Source organism: Carcharodon carcharias, chromosome 13 (genome assembly GCF_017639515.1).
Source record: "Carcharodon carcharias isolate sCarCar2 chromosome 13, sCarCar2.pri, whole genome shotgun sequence".
NCBI lineage: Eukaryota > Metazoa > Chordata > Chondrichthyes > Lamniformes > Lamnidae > Carcharodon > Carcharodon carcharias.
Window position 1 is genome coordinate 87,874,716 of NC_054479.1, and position 20,200 is coordinate 87,894,915.

At 44.9% G+C, this 20,200-nt stretch overlaps 1 protein-coding gene across 1 annotated transcript in view; it reads left to right on the forward strand.

Moving 5' to 3' along the window:
* The window catches only part of dnai7 (dynein axonemal intermediate chain 7), a 145,195-nt gene that overhangs the window by 14,338 nt on the left and 110,657 nt on the right, over positions 1–20,200 (forward strand). Inside the window, exons 2-3 of the mRNA XM_041203096.1 lie at positions 16,220–16,324; positions 19,298–19,435. Coding sequence (XP_041059030.1) covers positions 16,220–16,324; positions 19,298–19,435 — 243 coding nt within the window. The remainder of the gene's footprint in view (positions 1–16,219; positions 16,325–19,297; positions 19,436–20,200) is intronic.

Below are 20,200 nucleotides of genomic sequence, written 5' to 3' on the forward strand. Positions count from 1 at the left end.
AATAAATGTCATTACCAGCCTGAACAGAGCATCAGTCACCAGCTTGACTCAACTGTGGACAGCTGATTGGGAGACTCCACACAGATCTCCCACTGACCCCTGGAAAGAGCCGGAGGCATAGAAGCTGAGTGACTTTCAGAGCCACTGGCATGGGGTGTCCACCAACACAGTTGGAGGTGATCTCAGACTCAATCATTTGACAAATGGATGTCACAGTCTCCCTGGAGAGGTGGAGCCTTCTTCAGCATTGCACCTCAGACATGTTATGGTAGCTGCATCGCTGCTTGTAAACCCTGGCAGCAGGATAGTAAAGTCTTCTGCAGCCCCTTCTGCCTTAGACTACCTGCTGGCCCTGCGCCCCTTGTGCCTGCGACTCTCCTCCCACAGGTCTCTCCCCTGGAAGCTGCATTGGGACATCTGGCCTCCTCTCCCTTCTGCCCCTCTCTTCCTCCTCAGAGGAGGTGCCTCCAGTGGAGAGCACAGTCCCCATTACTAGAAGGCTGTCTGATACCTGGAAGAGTCCACAAGGTCAAAATTCTCTGGGGACCTTGGAGACACCAATGAGTCCTGAAATGAAGCTCAGAACAGAGATGAAGCTGTCAAGCTCAAATAAGCAACCAGCAGCAAACTATCTCCTAAACTCCTCACTGCTCACAATGGCAATGCTGCGGACCCATTTATCCCGCCCTTGGATGAGGTTTCATTAAAAGTGGGCTGCCCGCCTGCCCGTTTTGCCCAGGCAAGGAGCGCGAAATCACACGGACAACATAAAATCAGGATCAATTGCCTTTTTAATGGCCTTAAGTGGCCCTTTAGTTGTTGACTCACACATACGCCCACCAACCTGAAGATTGCTCATGTGCAGGATGACGTTGGTCACTCGCGCAATGTCATCTTGCACTATTTCACGTCTGTTTGAGTCAATTCTGGCCTTCAAGTATTGACAGGAAAAAATCCAGCAGAGACCTCAGAAACATTGCTTCAAAATACATCAGTTAAATGTTCCCACAAGCTTCTTTAAATGCATACCTGCATTCCCTAGCATCTCTTGATACTTATCAGTGGGTTAATGAATTAGTGCCATTCTAGCACATTCCATGAGGTTGTGTGGAAATGATTTCATTGGGAGGTGCATTTAAATATTGCAAATGGGAAATGTGCAGCTGCTTCTAGGGCCACTGGAAAACCTGACCTGAAAGTTAACTGGTGACACTGACCCTGTGCAGATTGGTGCAACTGATCTCCATTCATATTTTGATTGATTACACCTACTTTATACCCATTCATTAAATGTGTATGATTGGAGTGTCTATGCACAGTACTACTAAGTGATGGGATGTGAGAATACACTAGCTGACATGATAAGTAGCTGACCTCCTGATATGCTCTAATGGGAGGGAGAAAAGAACACGGTCCAGAAATTTTCGCTGGGCGTGCAGGTGCACGCGTGATATTTCGCTCAGTGGGCGCACGTGGGTGCCGGAGCCGTGCCCGCCATTAGTTAACAGGCCAGTTAAGGCCATTAAAAAGGCAAATAAGCTGTATTTTACATTGGCCATGCAATTTCGTGCTTATCGCACGGGCAAAATGGGCAGGCAGCCAGCCAAGAATTTCAAAACCTTCATCCAAGGGTGGGATAAAAAGGGTCAGCAGCATTGCTAGTGAGGAATTTTATAGATAGTTAGTTTGCTGCTGGTTGCTCATTGGTACTTGGCAGCTTCATCCCTGTTCGGGTCTTCATTTTTAGCATTTCCAGGCTTCATTTCAGGACTTATTGGTGTCTGCATGCCCCTGGAGGATTCAGACCGTGTGGACCCTTCCAGGTATCAGACAGCCTTCCGTTACCCTGGTAATGGGGATTGTGGTCTCTGCTGGTGGCACCTCCACTGAGGAGGAAGAGAGGAGCAGAAGGGAGAGGGGGCCACTTGGTCCACTGCAGCTTCCAGGGGAAGGACCTGTGGGAGGAGAGTCTCAGGCACAAGGGACACAGGGCCAGCAGGTAGTCCAAGGTGGAATGGGCCGCAGAAGACACCACTATCCTGCTGCCAGGGTTTACAGGCGGTGATGCAGCTACCTCAATATGTCATGTGCAAAGCCCTGATTGGGCCTGAGATCAGCTCCGACTCTGTTGGTGGACAACCCAGTCCAGTGACTCTGAAGGTCACAGTGGCCCTCAACCTCTATGCCTCTGGCTCTTTCCAGGGGTCAGTGGGGAATCTGTGTGGAGTCTCCCAATCAGCTGTCCACAGTTGTGTCAAGCTGGTGACAGAAGCTTTGTTCAGGCAGGTGGGTATTGACCTTTATTCTTTACCGTACTGATGAGGCCAGCCAGACTGAGCAAGCCAGAAGTTTTGCAGTGATCGCTGGGTTCCCCCGCGTCCAGGGTGGCACTGACTGCACACATGTGGTCATCAAGGTGCCAGCAGGTCAGCTGGGTGCCTTCGTCAACAGGAAGGGCTTCCATTCCTAGAATGTGCAGATGGTGCGTGACCACAGTATGCAGATTCTGCAAGTCTGTGCAAGGCACCTTGGCAGGTCCAATAATGCGTACATCCTGAGATACTCCAAGATGCCGAGGCTCTTCAGTGCTCCAGCCCGACTGGATGGATGGCTGCTGGGTGATAAGGGCTATCCGTTGAAGAGGTGGCTCTTGATGCCTCTCCACCACCCAAGAACAGAGTCAAAGCAGCTTACAATAAGAGTCATGCCTCCACAAGGGTGGTGGTAAGAGGGCCATAGGTCTTCTGAAGATACATTTCTGATGCCTGGACCATTTAAGGGATGCACTACAATACCCCCCAGAATGGGTCCTCACCGATAGTGGTTGCATGCTGTACTCTCCACAATCTGGCACTGGCAAGGGGGGACCCACTGGAGGAAGAGGATCTTGACATAGCTGCACAGGCCACAGATGATGAATCCAGTGGTGAGTCAGAAGAGGAACACAGTGAGGAGAACGCTAAGGGCATGGAGCCAGACCTTGGTAACCTGCAGGAAGGGAGGGATGCCTTGATCCAATGCTCCTTCAGCTAAGCTACCAAAGATATGCTTCCACCTCATGCCAGGGCTGCTGCCTCCATCCCGAATGTCTGAAAAAACCCTTTCGTTTGAACCCAAAGCCCATTCAATGCCTGTGCAATAAAGCATCCAGCCACTCACATACAGCATTACATACTGGCGTACCCTGCACCAGAAAGGAAAAAGGTGAAGCATACTCACGCCATCAGAACCAAAGCAAATTTAACATTATTGTCACATTGAAAGCATAATGACATTACCATTACTGGTATTGATGGCCACACCAGCAAACATATAAACCAAACATGAATGAACAGAAAATCACCTGTGAACTGTCCCTCATGTACTCATGGTGCCTTTAACTTATGTTTCTGAGTACCACATCTTGGTGCCCACCTCTTGCTGGCACCGGCATTGAAGGCAGCCTGCTGACTTTGCTGTCTTGTTGGCCTTGATGACCTCAGCAGTCATCCCCTGGCTAGTGGAGCCTGTGCTGGCCCCACCTGGGAGGGAGCGGTCAGTGCCACAGCTAGCATCTCCCCAGTCATCGGAGCCTCATCAGATGCCATGGTCACTGATGCAGGGGCGGAGGAGCTGTTGCCGTCATCCAGAGCATCCTGAGAGGAGCCCGCAGAGACGACAAGCAGCTTGCACGCCAATGTGAGGTCGCTTTGGACCTCCCTGCTCACCATTGATGGATGGGCACCTAGCTGGGATACTGGGTGCCTCATCCATCTCCCACACTGACACTGACCACCCGAGGCCATTGCCTGTGTGAGGGCTTGCAAGTCCGAGTGCAACCCCAGGAAACACTGATTCTGTCCCTGGAGCTGCCTTTTGATGAAAGTCGCCATCCTCAATGGAGGAGGCAGTGCACTTGGCCATGAGGGTCAACACAGTGCTCATGCTCTGCATGGACTCTTCCACAACAGAGACCATGGCACGCAGACTCTCATGGATCTCCTTTCGCACATCGCCAAATCCTTTCACACATCCCGCTGGTCATCCAGCATCTGCCACTTAATGGACGACTCCAGAGGCTCATCGTCTGCCTTCAACTGAGGATTGTCCTGGTCCACAGCAGTCCTCAGACTGCTGGTGCCCTGGGCACTCTGCCTCCGCCTGCACCTCAGGCGAGTGTGATGTGCCCTCACCAATGTGCACCAATGTTCTAGCCGCCGATCTAATGGCTACCAAGGTGCTGGTATCTGCGCTGGTGCTTGGTTCAGAGAGCGGGTGTGATGCAGGTGCAAATGAAGCCGGGTGGTCCTGTGGCATTAGGGGTAGCCCTTCAAGTTTCGGAGACTGACTGCATACTGGTGAATCTTAGGGAGAACAAGGACATGTCATTAGTCAAAGTCATCACTCTGTCGCTGTTCATGTCAGGTACCCAGGTGAGATAATGGAGATCTGCACCACAGTGCTATCTTCTTTCAATGATCAATGGGGAATCCAGGTTTGAGGCTCACATCAATGAAGAGACTGCACTAGAATGGTTGCACAATCTTAAACTCTCACCTCTGTGCACTGCACTCTTACCTTCATCTGGCACCTCCCGCCTCTCCACGCCTGGTTCCACGGGGAGCATGCTGGCTTTCCAGCTCAAGGGTGTCCTGCTCGAACCTGGTGTGCAGCAGCAGGTTGGGCAAGCCTCCACCTGTCCGTGACCTCTCCGATTGGTTATGATTTATTTTCTCCTGAAAGAACGGAGGAGCATTGATTAGTTCACTCTCTATCAGCAGCGCAGTTGCAGCCAAGCCAATCCCAGCTGACGAACACCTTGCAGGGCACATCTGAGTCGTGGCCCTTGAATCACAAGGTACTCAGTCCAAGCAGCCAGGGCTCACCCCCTCGGCGTCATTGACAGTTGGCATTCAGAATCTAGCGCCCCTGAGGTCCACGTGGGATGGCCACACCTTAACACTTCTGCTCACTGACCCGTGCCAACATGGTACTCACACTTCCTGAGTGCAGCAGTCATGTGCACCCATCTGTGTCACACCGCATCATGGCTGCTAACCAGCGCTGCAGCCTCCTCCCATGCCCTCTTTGTGAGGTGTAGTGGCCTCCTCCTCCCATCTCTGGGGACAAGGATTTCTCTCCTGGCAGCCACCTCCTGCAGGAGGCCGTGAGGCACTCATCTGAAAAGCGGGGGGCTGAATGCCCACCCGACCTGCCCTCCTGCCTGCCGTGTCCAGCCGCACTTGACTCCATTACTTGAACGTTGAAGACCCAATGGAGATGTTTTTCTGTGGCAGCCTTCCAGGGGCTGCCTGGGCCGTTTCTAAACTGGCTGTTGGGTCGCCTTTGGACCTGGCGACCGACAGGCACCCACCCCAGCCCACTCCTTCCTGACCAGTGAGGAGCCGCTTTTCACACTGGGCAGGCCTTAATTGGCCCACCAGCTTGAGCTTGCAGTCAGGGGCTGATCGCGGGTGGCAGGTCATTTCCTGGCTGCTCTCGGGCCTGCCGACCGCGCCTGTCCGCCGACTTCAAAATTCTGCCCATGGAAATGAATAGCTTGGTATTTTCTCTTGTGCACGTGAATCGGGCGTCTTTGTTGATTGAATGCTGGAATCAGACCATTATTCAAATCCTTTTAAGGTTAACAAAACATGGGAAGAAAGTGAGGCTCACATTTATGCAGTGCCTTTCAGAACATAGCCTTTTTTATTCTTTCATGGGATATGGGAGTAGCTGGCAATTAGCCATCCCTAATTGTCCTTGAGAAGATGGTGATGAGCCACCTCTTGAAGCACTGCAGTCCATTCTGCAGCGGTTTGATACAATTCATTTTCACATTGACTTGTATCTGCTTTGGCCAGTTGCCTGGGCCACCTATCTCAAGGACCAACAAAGTGATTGCGGTTGCAACAGTGCTGGAAACAGGGCAGTAAGTGGTTTGTATGCAGCAATTTCACACCACCACCCTCTTCCCTCCCAAAAACTGGGCCAAAAATTGACCCAGATGCATCTAGAGGGAAGTGCAGGGATGGGTGCTAATGTGAGTAAGACAAACCAATTATCCTTGAAAATGTTCTCATCACAGTAAAGAGAATAACATAACTTTACCTGCAAGAACTAACGAACATTTCATATTTAACAGAGGAGTTAAGGCTGGCAGCTGAACGTGTGGAGCAAGAGAGACTTGAGAAACTAAGACTTGAAGAAGAAGAGAGGGCAAGGATTGCGGCAGCGGTTGGTATTGTTTTACTGAGTGTCCTCAGCATTTGAAACAACGAAGAAACGAAGGGGCTGAAATTGGTCATGAAGTAAATGGAAACAAAAATAGTGAGAGTAGGGGGTTGTAGAAGATGGGCTTCTGATTCGTTCTCCCTGTTGTGCACTAAATTTCAATCACCAAAGCATTTTTGCACAAGCTGTGATTTAAACCTTCCAATTTCTTAGGCTCCTTGACTGTGATGGGAAGCAGATAGCTAAAGTACGTCACCTCCATGTTGCTAAGTATCTAAATTTGTGAAATCTACATCTATAATAAAATCTGTCATATAGATTTTCAAAAACAACAACTAATATTTTTATGGCATCTTTAATGTAGTTAAATGTTCCAAGGTGCTTGACAAGAGCTTCACAAGTTTGACAAGATTCATAAGTGGCTGAGCCACTTGAAGGAATATTAGGACAGGTGACCAAAGGCTTGGTCAAAGAGGTAGATTTGAATGAGTGTCTTAAAGAAGGAGAGAGAAGCAGAGGTTTAGGGAGGGAAATACAGAGCTTTAAGGCCTAGACAGCTGAAGCCACAGCCACCAACAGAGATGCAATGGAAATCAGAGGTGCACAGAGGCCAGAATTGGAGCAATGTAAAGATTTCTGAGGACTGCAAGGATGGATGAGGTTACAGAGATAATTGGCTTTGATGATTGGGCACTAAACATTGCCTACGTGGAGTGTAGAGAAGGAAATAGGATTGGATGTACTGCCTGCGCATAAGATCACCCATTTGGCTTTCCTCCCATTTAAATGAATGGAAGGAAAATCAAACAGATTCTGTAACGGACGTGTATCTGCTGGCAGATTTCCTTCTATGTGCTTCACCCAAGTGATGCTCAACAGATTTTGATTAAATCAATATCTACATCATGATTATCTTTGCTGTATCTAATCATTGACTGTGACACAAAGTGTAGGAAGAAAGGGCAGAACTTTCAACTTCTATAAGAATAGATCTATGTGGGCATAAACGGCCAAAGTCAAATTAGCCATTTGGTTAACACTTTGCCCGATTCTCCTTTTTGTTGACTTCTTAAGTCACTATTTCTGTTTATATTTTTGACCCAACTATTTCCAAAATGTATTTTTTCTCTTAGTTCTCCAATGTGACCATCATGAAGGGAGAAGCACAACTATGAAATGAAATACAGGAGCAAGAAAAAAAACCCTATAGGAAAAATACACAGCTGACAGAGGCAATGCAGAACATTCAGTGCAGAACATTCAATGCAGAACATTCAATGCAGAACATTCAATGCAGAACATTCAATGCAGAACATTCTGTGGCAGTGGGAGGTGGGAGGAGCAAAGGGAGGCAGAGGAAGAAATAAGCAGACAAGTTAGGGAATTGTGTAAAAACATAAATAAATAATCACAGGGAGCTTCAATTGCCCTAATATTGATTGTACAGAAGAGTTAGATAAAGGGGATAGGGGAGTCGAGTTTCTACAATGCTTACAGAATTCCTTTCCAACCCAGTTTGTAAAAAGCCCATGGCTGGAAGATGCACCATTGGATCTTGTGAAGGGGAATGAACCAGAGCAGATAAGAGGAGCAAAGATAGGGGGACATCTAGGCAATTGTGACCATAATATCATGCACTTTAAGAGGATGAAAGAGGAGATAAGCAAAACAAAAGCCAGGTTAATTTTTTGGAGAACAGCTGATGAAGGGCTTGAGAATAGAACTTGGAGAAATAAAATGGGCAACAATATTGGCAAACAATGATGTATAACAACAATGGGAAACATTTAACACTGTGTTCAACAGAGTGCAGGGAACATGTATTCAGCTAAAAGGAAAAAAGCCAATTAAACATCTGTGAGACTCCATGGATGAATAAAGATGTAAGGGAACAATTGAGGGTTAGGACAGAAACAGACATTTAGTACATAGACAGCAGAGAGTGCAGGATAAGAGAGAGTACAAAGAGATTAGAAATGAAGTAAAATAAAAAAAAATCAATTAGGAAGGCAAAGAGGAATGATGGAATTAAATGATAAAGATAAAATAAATAGTAAAACATTTTATAGGCATATCAATATAAAAGGGAAAGCTGAGATGGGAATAGGACCATTAAGGGATAGATAGGATAATATCGCAGATAATAGAGAAATGGCAGAAATATTAAATAATTATTTCGCTCTGGTGTTTATCAGGGAGATATGACAGATAGACATGACATTGAATGATGAGATGAACAATGAGATGAAATAATCAGTCTCAAAGAAGGTAAATCCCATGATCTGGGTGGGTTACATCTATATGTTTTAAAATAATCCATTGAAGAGATAACAGAGACATTACTATACATATTTAATGATTTGTTAGAAAAAGGTGTAGTGCCAAAGGACTGGCAGATAGCTAATGCAATGCCTACATTTAAGAAGGGGAATAGAACATGTCCAGGGAATTATAAACTACTCAGCTTAACATCAGTGGTATAAAATAACGGAATCCCTATCTGCTTCTCCAGGAAGCATCCTTGATCGTTCAAGGGTCACTGAACCACAGCTTAAATTGTCGGACAGGGCAAGGAAGCAAGCCCCAAATCTACCTTAGCCAGAATAGGGACCAAACGCACGCTGTTGTCATTATATTAAGCTATATGCTAGCCATCTAGCCAACTGAGCTAACCGACCCCTAAAAAAACATATGGGCCTGAATCTTGTGCTGGTTGGGCGCATGCAATCGGTAGACCCAGAAGCAAATACGAAATGCACTTCCAACTGCGATTGGCCCCCAACCGCGATCTTATGCTTGGTTGGCTAATTAACGGCCAGACAACGTGAAACGTGCCCGAAGAAAGGCTCAGCACTGCCAATGGGGGGGGGGAAGAGGGCAGATGCCGGGGGCGCAGGTGAGTGCTTCAAGCGAGCTCCCAGAAGGCAGACAGCTGCCTCAGGGAGATGCAGATAAGAAAATAAAGCCCAAAAATGCTGCAAAAAATGTCCATGCAGCACAATCAAACAACTGAAAGCAGATTAAAAAAAACAGTCCGCAGATATATATTTTTATTTTAAGTCCTAATGGAGATTTCATCCTGCCCTTGGATGAGGTTTCACCAAAAATGTAAAACTTGCCTGGTTGATTGGCTCATCCGCCAACTGTAAGCTTGGACGGGCCACAAAAGATCGTTGACAACTGGGACATTAATGGGCTTAATTGCCCACTCAATTGCCGGTGGACGCTCTTCCGAATTTTGTGCGCTCCGGCTAAGCAAAATATTGCATGACATTCGCCCGACATCATCTCATGCGATTTCACACCCATTTGGTTTGGGCACATGCTCGCCAACAGGATGTAAAATTCTGGATATAGAAATGTAAAATATAATAATGAAGAGTCAGCGTGGATTTCAAAAGGGAACATCTTGCCTGACCAACCATATTGAATTTTTTGAGGAGGTAACAGAGAGAGTAGACAATGATAATGCGGTAGATGTAATTTATCTGGAATTTTAAAAGGCCTTTGATATGGTCAGAGAATGTGCAGTCCGGGTCAAAAGGCAGAATGGATTGCTAGCTGGTTTCAAGACAGATTAGAGAGAATGGGAGTAATGGGTAGTTATTCAGAGGGCAGAATTTTCTCATCGGCGTGTAAAATGATGCATGGTGAGGTCGGGCGTGCATCCCGATGTCAACACTCATCATTCTGATATTCCGTTCAGCGGGCGCCCACCGGAGGTGGCTGCGAGCCCGCTGAACTGTCAAAGGCCTGTTAGGGCCATTACTAAACTAATTAACCAAATTGACAGGGTTGACTGACCAACCTCAGGGTTGTCAGGCAGGCGAAGAGCCCAAGCAGCCTTCATGTTTTGCATGAAATCTCATCCATGGGTAGGATGAGGTTTCATGAAGGTTTTATTAAATGAATAAATTTTTTTTGACATTTCATGTCTGAATAATTTTTATCTTTCCTTTTTTACAAACTTTAAAAGTGAACTTTATCTTCCTGAGGCAGCTCCGTGCCTCAGGGAGATTTCTGCGCTCTTACACGCGCATGTGCGAAAGAGTGCAGACCCTGACTCTCCATCCTCCCCCTGCCTGCACAGGCAGCGCTGAGTGCTACCGGGCGTGCATCATGCTGGGTGAGCCTTAATTGGCCTGCCCACGTAACATGGCGGCACGCAGCCGATTGCAGGCGGCGATCGGCTTTGCGCCTGCTCCTGACCAGCCTGTCCAGCAGGCAGAAGATCCTGCCCAGAGTTCCAGAAGGCAGGAAGTAGTGTTCCACAAGGATCACTTTTGGGACCATTGCTGTTCACAGTTTCCATTGATTATTTGGATTTTAGAATCAAAAACACAATTTCTAAGTTTGCAGATAATACCAAAATTTGGAGGATAGTCAATACAGAGGAAGACCGCAACAAATTACAAGAAGATATTAATAAGCTTGCAGAATGAGCAAATAATTGTCAAATAAAGTTCAACACAGATAAATGTGAGATAGTACATTTTGGCAGGAAGAATAGAGAGTTCACTTATCATTTGGAAGGTGCAAGCCTAGGTTGCGTAGAGGGTCAAAGGGATCTTAGTACAAATACGTCGATCACCAAAAGGTATGCCATTAGAAAAGCAAATCAAGCACTAGGCTTTATATCTAGGGGGATAGAATTGAAAAGTGGGGAAGTTATCTAAACCTGTTTCAAACCTTGATTAGACAACACTTAGGGCAGCATTTTTTGTGTGGTGGATGTTAATTGGCTGGAGTTGGGACTTCCACCCCTCACTCGGAATGAAGTCCTGCCTCCCGGGAGCACTGACTACTGCTGGGCTACAGGCAGCCCCGTAAGTCTAAGTGCAAGGAGCCCCAGGAGCAGGTAGGTGTGAGGGTCTCATGGCAGACAATGGAAGAGAGGCCACTGGGGTCTGGAGTGGGAAAGGAGGTTAGGTTGGAAAGGCCAGAGGGGTAGAGAACACTTGAGGGACCAGACCTTGGGGGCAACCCCCGATCAGGAAAGGGTGCCCCTGAGGTCCAACCAGGGTAACCTGCTGGGCCTACCTCCATCCCTGACCCCCCCCAAGCCTCAAAGTCAAAGTTGTAACTGGGGTGAGAGTGTGAAGCAGCCCTTAATTGGCCATTAATTGTCACTGGCTTGGAGAATTTCTGTGCTACCTTTGTCTTCCTCCTACTCTGTCTGGTGGTCATAATTTCTCTAACCTTGTGGATTTTCTCCAGCTGTGGGGTGACCACCTTCTGAAACTCTTAGGACAGAACTTTTCACTTGTTGGGCGGGTGCACAGCCGACCTGAACGGGAGTAAAATAGTGCACGATGACGTCGGGCAAATATCCCAAAGTCATCGCGCACTCTAGCAATATTTCGCTCAGTGGTCACACATGAGAGGCAGCAGTGTGCCCACTGACAATTAGGAGGCTTTTTAAGGCCCTTAATCAATTAATTAAATTGAATTTTTCACTGCCTGTCCAACCGTTTGGTTGGCCTGCAGGCGAATAGGCCAAGCAGCCTTTGCATGTTTTGCGAAATCTCATCTGTGGGCGGGATGAGATTTCGACCAGTGGTTTAAAAAAAAAACTTTTAAAATTAATTTTTAATATGTCCCTGCTCATGTCACAGAGTCACACGTGGGGATGTTTTACTTATTTTTCAACTCTTCATTTGTAATGTTAAAAATCTTCAGCTCCCTGAGGCAGCTCTGTGCCTTCAGGGATCTTTCACTGAGTGCACCCCCGCGCATACGCACACTTCAGCGTTCAAGCTCCTCCTGCCCCCTCCCCGGCAGTGCTGAGGCTCTGAGTGCACCTTTTATGCTGGCTGGCTGCTAATTGGCCAGCCAGTGTGAAATTGCGGTCAGGGCCTGATTGTGGGCGGTGGTTGATTTTGCGGCTGCACCCAGGCCAGCCCATCATGCCTGCCTGACGAGGTAAAAATCCTGCCCTTAGAGTCCTGGATGCACTGCAGAGCCTCCAGCCTCTCCTTGAGCTTGAGCAACTGATGGCATTTCCTGCACACAGGGTTATCCAGAATGCATGGAGTGTCCTGGAATTCTCTTTTGGTGCAGGATGCTCATGCAAATAGTCCCTGCTGGTCTACCATGGTAGTCAATCACGGACCTTTAAACCACAGACATCCTGACAATGAAAACACTTAGCAATGAACCCTAAAAGTCTAAGAAACTGTGACATTGACCTACAAAACTATAAAAAATCTGACCTCCAAAACACAGATACTGAATATTAAAAAGTTAACTAATGACACTGGAAGTGATATCCATAAATCTAAATCAGAATGGGAACTACCATCAAGTGAATTTCAACAGCACGTGGAAGTAAGTCAGTCCAATATCAATCTAATACTCTCATAGTGCACCACTTGGTGTCCTTCTATGTTGAAATTTGTCTTTTTCTATAATGTGCACATAAAAATACCTTAACACCCAACCACCACACCTCAAAGCGTTTGATTTTTGCATGCATGTTGTTTGTGGTTGGGAGTTACACCTGATTGACTTAAATGTCATATTTCTAGAACAGCAACGGAATAACACTGGAATATTCTTTAAAAAGGGATTTAAAAAGAGAGCAAAAACAGTAATGTACTGTTGGTTTCTATGACCTTGATAACTTGGCCAAGGAGAGGAGCTTGGGGTTCGCATATAGCACAAAAGCAAAATATTGCCCATGTTGGAAATCCAAAATAAAAACAGAAAATCTGGAAATACCCAGCAGGTAGCTGTGGGAGTCACTGCACAGCTTATGGTGAATATTAGTTTCCTTAGAAATGAAGAAGGAGAAATCTAGGAAGGGAATGAGCCATTTGAAGTTGATAGAAGGGTGGCAATTGGAAGCAAAGTGGATTTTTTTTTCAGTTCAGGGTGAGAGCAGAAAATGGCACTGATACAGTCATCTATGTACTGAAAAATGAGTTGGGAGGAGGGGGCCTGGGTAGGACGGGAACAAAGAAAGTACCACATATCCCACAAAAGGCAGGTATAGCTCGGACCAATGTGGATTCCCATAGCAACACCTTTTATTTGGAGGAAGTGAGTGGAGTTAATGTAGAGTTGTCCAGTTTTTGTTCGAACACTGTTATCTTTACCTGCACCTGCACCAACACCTCATCTCCCCCCCCACCCCCACCCCGGCAAGGGTAAATCTATCCTTTTGAATTTATTGTTAGTTTAAAACCTCAACTAAAAAAATTCTAGTCATAATAAGAGCTTAATCAGCTATGTTAGCTGGTGACGTGGTCTTAAGATAAAATGCCCTTTTTCAGGAATTTTTATCTCAGAACATACATGGTAGATGGTACATACATGGTACATAATAACAGGTTCCTTATTCTTATAGAGCAACCTCTCTCAGAATATATAGAATTCTATATTCAGAATTCTAGAAGAGTTAGGGTCTGTGAGGTCTACAGACTGAGACTACAACTTTTTTTAATGGTGACTATATAATACTTTATTTTAAGCTTAAATCTTGGATTACATTATAATACAGAGTGTAAATGCAAGATAAATCAATTCATCTAAGTATAGTAAATGCAAACCTCAAATCCACTTAGAGAATAAAATTAAATAACATATTCAAACAAATAGTAAACCAGTTTTATACTTGCAATCAGAGATATAAAGTGTAGCTTTTGCTGTCATTGTCTCAGCTATAAGTAAACCTTCCTATCACAGTATCACAGTGCAGAAGGAGGCCATTCATCCCATCGGGTCTGCACTGGCTCTCTGTAAAAGCATTCCACCTAGTCCCCCTCCCCTGCCTTATCCCCATAACCTTGCACATTCTCTCTTTTCAGGTAGCTATCCAATTCCCTTTTGAATACCTCGATCGAACCTGCCTCCATCACCCTTTCAGGAAGTTTGTTCCAGACTCCAACCACCCCCTGGATGAAAAAATGTTTTCTCGTATCACATTTACTCCTCTTGCCAATTATTTTGAATCTGTGCCCTCTAGTTCTTGATGTTCTTTCTTAAGGTCTCAAATCAGTGATGTTCCCATGGCACCTGACTGACTTGTTTACTTAAGTTTGCAATGGAAAGGGCACAGCACCACACCGTACCGTGAAACACGAGTGGCAGTGCTGAGTGCTGCCTGTGCAGGCGGGGGGAAGAAGGCGAGCTTTGGAGTTGCCTCAGGGAGATGAAGGGATATACACAAAAATAAAGAAAATAAGAATGTAATAAAACATGTCCCCTCATGTGACTCTGTTACATGAGCAGGGACATGTTATGAATGAAAAATGTTTCATTTTTATTTGCCTTTGGAAACCTTATCCTGCCCGTGGATGAGGTTTCCAAAAAAATGCAAAGGCTGCTTGGCCTTTTCGCTGCCCTCCAACCGTACGGTTAGACGGGCAACAAAGAGCTTAATTTAATTGATTACTTAATGGCCTTAACAGGCTTTTAATTGTCGGCAGGTGTGCTGCCAGCTCTGGTGCGTGCCTGCCGACCGAAATATTGTGCGACTGCGTGTTGACGGCACACTCGGCCGATGTCAACCCGCGTCATTTCACACTCAAGCAGGTGGGGTCGGGCACGTGCCTGCCTGCCCAGTGAGAATTTTTGCCCAAAGAAAATCTGCTATGTTCAAGTAACATGACTATTTTCTGTTTTATTGTTTGACCTCTTTGTCCTGAGCGATTCTTTAGAATCAAAACAACATGTTTTTGTAAAAAGCAGGTGCAAGTGTTATCATCTTAAGCATGGCTCCCTGCCTGGTGAAGCCTTGCCTTCAAGATCTCTCTGTCTCTCTGTGCCCATGAAAATAATATGTATGCATCTCTCACTGGGTTGGATTTTCCAGCCCCGCCCGCCAATGGGATTGTCCGGTCCTGCCGAAAGTCAACGGACTTTTGGCTGGGCCGCTGAATCTCCTCCTGTGTGTCCCACCTCGACGGGACCGGAAGGGTTAAATTTTTAACCCTTTCATAGACTGAGCCAAATCCTTAACATATTCAGTCAGACGGAGGAGAAAGGTAGTGGTTGGGGACTGGTGTGACTCTGTTCAAGCAAGAAACAGAGAGCTGTCAGACTTTCCTGGTGGGGGATGGAGTAATAGCGAAATTGGAGGTAAAGGAGGCTACTGGGGCCAGGAACCTGGAAACTTAAAGACATAGGGCATCATAGAGTCATGGATATAGATAGGAAGAGACTGGGCAAGGGAAGGGAAATATGGAGTTGAGATATGAAGAAATGATTTCAGTAGGACAGGAACAGCCTGAAATTATGGATCTACCATACAATCATGTTTGTGGACTTTAGAAAGGAGGCGGAAGTGGCTGTTTGAGGTTGGAGGCCAAGGGGGTAAGATCTCTAGAGGAGATGAGGTCAGTGATGGCCCCTGTCACTTGATTACAACCTATTGTATCTCTAACTCTTCCCAGTTCTGCTGAAAGGTCATCGACCTGAAACGTTAACCCTCTTTCTCTCCCCAAAGATGCTGCCAGACTTGTTGGGTATTTCCAGCATTGTCTGTTTTTGTTTACAAAAAGCAACTAACCTTGAGAAACTCCCCTCAGCTATTAACATTTAATTGATGTTATTCTGTGCCTACAGAGATGACTTATCTAATAGGATCAGCTGAGTGTGGTTTTAAAGGGACAGGCCATCTTTGCAGCTAAACATCATAACTATACTCCAGGACTAGAACTATCCATGTGCAATGCAGTAAGAGTTCTGCAGATGTCTTCATAAGTTAGTTTGATTGCGATAAAATGTATACTGATTTAGAATGTAAGATTGGTACCACTTAGAAAATCAGCCTGTTTCCTGCCAATTATATGGATTTGAGTTGGATCAGAATCTATGATAGGGCACAATATGCATGATCTGCTGAGAGGAGTTGAGCAAGTTGTCAAACAATTTTTCCTTCAAATGTTTTCTTCTGAAGTATTGGCAAATTATATTCAGTACTGATTACATTTAAATTACATATTAAAGTAACTTTTTTTAATGTAGCTGACATGGATTTGATTTTGTTTTCATCTCAAAATAGGATAAGGCACGTAAAGAAAATGAACTACCTGAACTTTTCCAAATTTTGGAAAGAAATAGTCTCACTGTCCAGAAGGTGCACAAAAATCTTAGAGAAATGAATAAGGTAATGTTTCTCAATATTGATGTAGGATAATATTCCCTTGATTTCAGAAGATTAAAGGGCATTGATAAGGTAATCTTGAATGCAGTGATGTTACAAAATAACTTTTTTTCTATAAGATTGATTGAAGTGTTTAAGATGATTAAAGGATTTGACAGCTTAGCTAGAGAGAAACTCTTTTCTCTGGTGGGGGAGTCCAGAGCAAGGGGGCATTAGCTTCAATTTAGAGCTAAGCCATTCTGGGACTTTGTCAGGAAGCACTTTTTCACACAAAGGATAGTGAAAATCTGGAACTTTCTCTCCCAAAAAGCTGTTGGAGCTTGGGATCATTTGAAAATTTCAAGACTGAGATGGCTTTTTGTTTGGTAAGGAACATGGAAACAAAGTTTGTAGATGGAGTTAAGATACAGATACAGGATCTAATTGAATGGCAGAACAGGTTAGAGGGGATGAATTGCTTCCTCCTTATAGAATGATAGAGTGATAGAATGGTTACAGCACAGAACGAGGGCATTTGGCCTGTTTTGTCTCTGCCAGCTCTTTGCAACAGAAACTCACATACCACCACTCTCCTGTTTTTTTCCCTGTAGCTCTGCAAATGTTTTCTCTTCTAATAACGATCCAATTCATTTTGAAAGCAATGATTAATCCTGCCTCCATATCACTCTGTGTTTCAGATTCTAACCAAACACTGTATAAAAATGTTCTTTCGCTTGTCACAGTTGCTTCTTTTGTCAATCACCTTAAATCAGTGCCCTCTGGTTCTTAACCCTTCCGCCAATGGGAACAGTTTCTCCCTACCTATTCTATCCAGACCCTTCATGATTTTGAATACTTCCATTAAAGCTCCCCTCAACCTTCCTTCTCAATACACCAGTTGAGGCTGAACCAGCATTTTATACAGTTTTATCATAACTTCCTTGGGGCTTGTGTCACTGAGGAGTCAGCTGCATCCTACCTCATAGCTGGATGAATAACTGCATCCTAGTCTCCGAAACTCACCAAGGTCTATCCCGTGGGTCCACATGCTGCTTGTGCGTGGCAACAGCCACACCCCAAGAGCCACGTTGGTTCATAGGCCAAACCAGGTGAGGGTAGCATGCAGGCTGGAGTCCACGTGTGAGGGAGAACGTGTCTCTCCAACCACTAGCAGTGTGTACCATCTCCAAAATGCAATGCATCAACTTACCAAGGCTCCTTCGACAGCACCCTCCAAACCCGTGACCTCTACCACCTAGAAGGACAAGGGCAGCAGATGCATGGGCATACCACCACCTGCAAGTTCTCCTCCGAGCCACTCACCATCCTGACTTGGAACTATATCGCCGTTCCTTCACTTTCGCTGGGTCAAAATCCTGGAGCTCCCTCCCTAACAGCACTGTGGATGTTCCTACAACACATGCACTGCAAGGTTCAAGAAGGCAGCTCACAACCACCTTCTCAAGGGAAGTTAGGATTGGCGATAAATGCTGGCCAAGCCAGTCACGCCCACATCCCATGAACAAGTGCACAAATAAAAAGGTGTCTTGATGGATGTAGCAGAGGAAATGGTATCCTCTTACTGGTACTGAAAGTGTCACAGCATATTTGTGTGGACAGTGGGAAGTGTGAAGTTATTTACTTTGGCCATAAGAATAAAAAAACAGGATACTTTTTAAAAGGGGAGAAACTTGTAAGTGTTGATGTTCAAAGAGATTTGGGTGTGCCCATAGAAGGAACACAGAAAGTTACCATGTGAATACAGCAAACAATTAGGAAGGCAAGTGGCTTGTTGGCCTTTATTACAAGGAGATTGGAATACAAGAATAGAGAAGTCTTGCTACAATTGCCAATTGGAGACGCGCCTGCCCGCGCCTGCTCCTGCACATCACCCACCACCCCCCACCAACCCCACCACCAATGGAGGGAAAATTCTTTCCCATGTTGCTACTGTACCTTTTATTCCTTAACCTCTAACTTTGCTCACAAGCCTGATGGGTGGCACTTTATCACTTCCTTTTGGAAGTCCATGTACACCACGTTAGATGCATTACCCTCAGCTACACTCTTAGTAACCTCATCAAAAACTCAAGCAAGTTAGTTAAACATGATTTTCCCATAACAAATCTGTGTTGGAACCTGCAGTTGGCCAAGTGACTGTTAATTTTGTCCTGAATTACCATTTATCAAGGTTCCCTAGCACCAAGGTTAAACTGACTGGCCTGTTCTTATGTTTGTTTATCGTTAGGCTATGGAATGGAGTGGGATTTTCTTAACTTTTCCCAAGATAAAAAGGGTACTGTTTTTGTTAGGTTTCCATTGAATTATTTTTGTTTATATTGCTCTCTTTAGCTTATCCCTGTGCCAACGCTTCATTCCTAGCTGAAACAATTGACAGATATCCTGCTTCCAAAACCTCTGACCATGAGGAGCCACATGAGAGCTGTCTGACACTGACATCCCAGTTGATAGTCCTATTTTCCTATCGGCAAAAGCCTAGTCTTTGAAAAGAGAAGAAAAAAATTGAGAAAGACTTGCTGTTAAAGCACCTTTCATGACGCAGTGTCCCAAAGTGGTTTACAGCCAATGAAGTTATGTTTGAAAGATTTTCTTTATGAACACAATGAGTGGAAGGTTCTCTTTCAAAAATGGGATGACATGGAGTTGGATGACTATGTTTATTTTGACAAGAAATAATGATTGTTCAAATAAAATGTAGACATTGGCATCACATTAAGCAAAAATGTGTTAACTGTGGAAAGAAAAGGACAACCTGAGCACAAGATGACTGGGGAGCATCAGACAATTTATGCCAGAGATGCTTTTTTATTTATTTTTTATTTCAGAACAAGTTGATGTCTAATTTGAAGATAAATGCATTTCAGTTCTGTTAAATCTGCAGTTTAAGTTATGATGTTAAATATTTGGTCTAACTATCAACGTTGAAATAGGTAACCTTCCATTGTAAATATTTGCTGTTTGGTTCTGTTCCTTCAGTGGCAACGTTACATGCGCTGTGATGGAACCCCTGATCCAACAATACCTCAGGAAATTAATACTTTCATAAACCTTTCTAAAGAAAATCCAAATGTAGACATAAAGTCTTTGTTTGAAGGGGGTAGAACAATATTACAGGTAAGCACATGGCTAAATAAATATTTTAATCCTTAGAGTGTTGTTAGGTCCAAGGAAGTTGCTATCTCTCTGGGCTAATTTGTTTTGTTTGTTTTCATCTCTTGCAATATGATACTGGAACACACGATAATATTACAATAATGAACGCTAGATGAGAACAAGATCAAGATCCATATGGCTTATCATCTCCCATTCTGGTAGCGGCTCCATGATAATGAAGTTGTTGACTAATCATAGCAATTATGATTACAGCCAATGAAGTGCTTTTGAAGTATAGTCCCCTATAATTTAATGTACAAAAGACCTTGTAATGACACAAGGAAATACTCAATGGTGGAACGCTTTGGGAACTGTAGGGCCAGGATTTTATGGCCCCTCCCGCCCGGTGGGATATTATGGTCCCGCTGAACTGAATGGAGATTTAAATGGCTCACCGCATCCGCCGGGGGTAGACACGCCGTGGCAGGGCTGTAAAATCCTGGCCTAGGTCTCCAAAGCAGGTTGCATTTACCTCCTAACATCTCAAATTACTCATAGATTATATGAATCTGATTGAATGTCACCACGATGTTAATCCTGTAACAGCAAAAAAATCCCCTAATTGCATTGTCACCAAGGCATATGCTTTTCATATCACACATGTACTTCATAATAATTTGGATATAATCATTAAGAAAATATAGTTTTGAACTCCTCACGGAGACAACTATATCTACTTTTCTTCTTCTGCTCTCTGCCTGAAGGCAGGTCTAACCCATAGTGCCA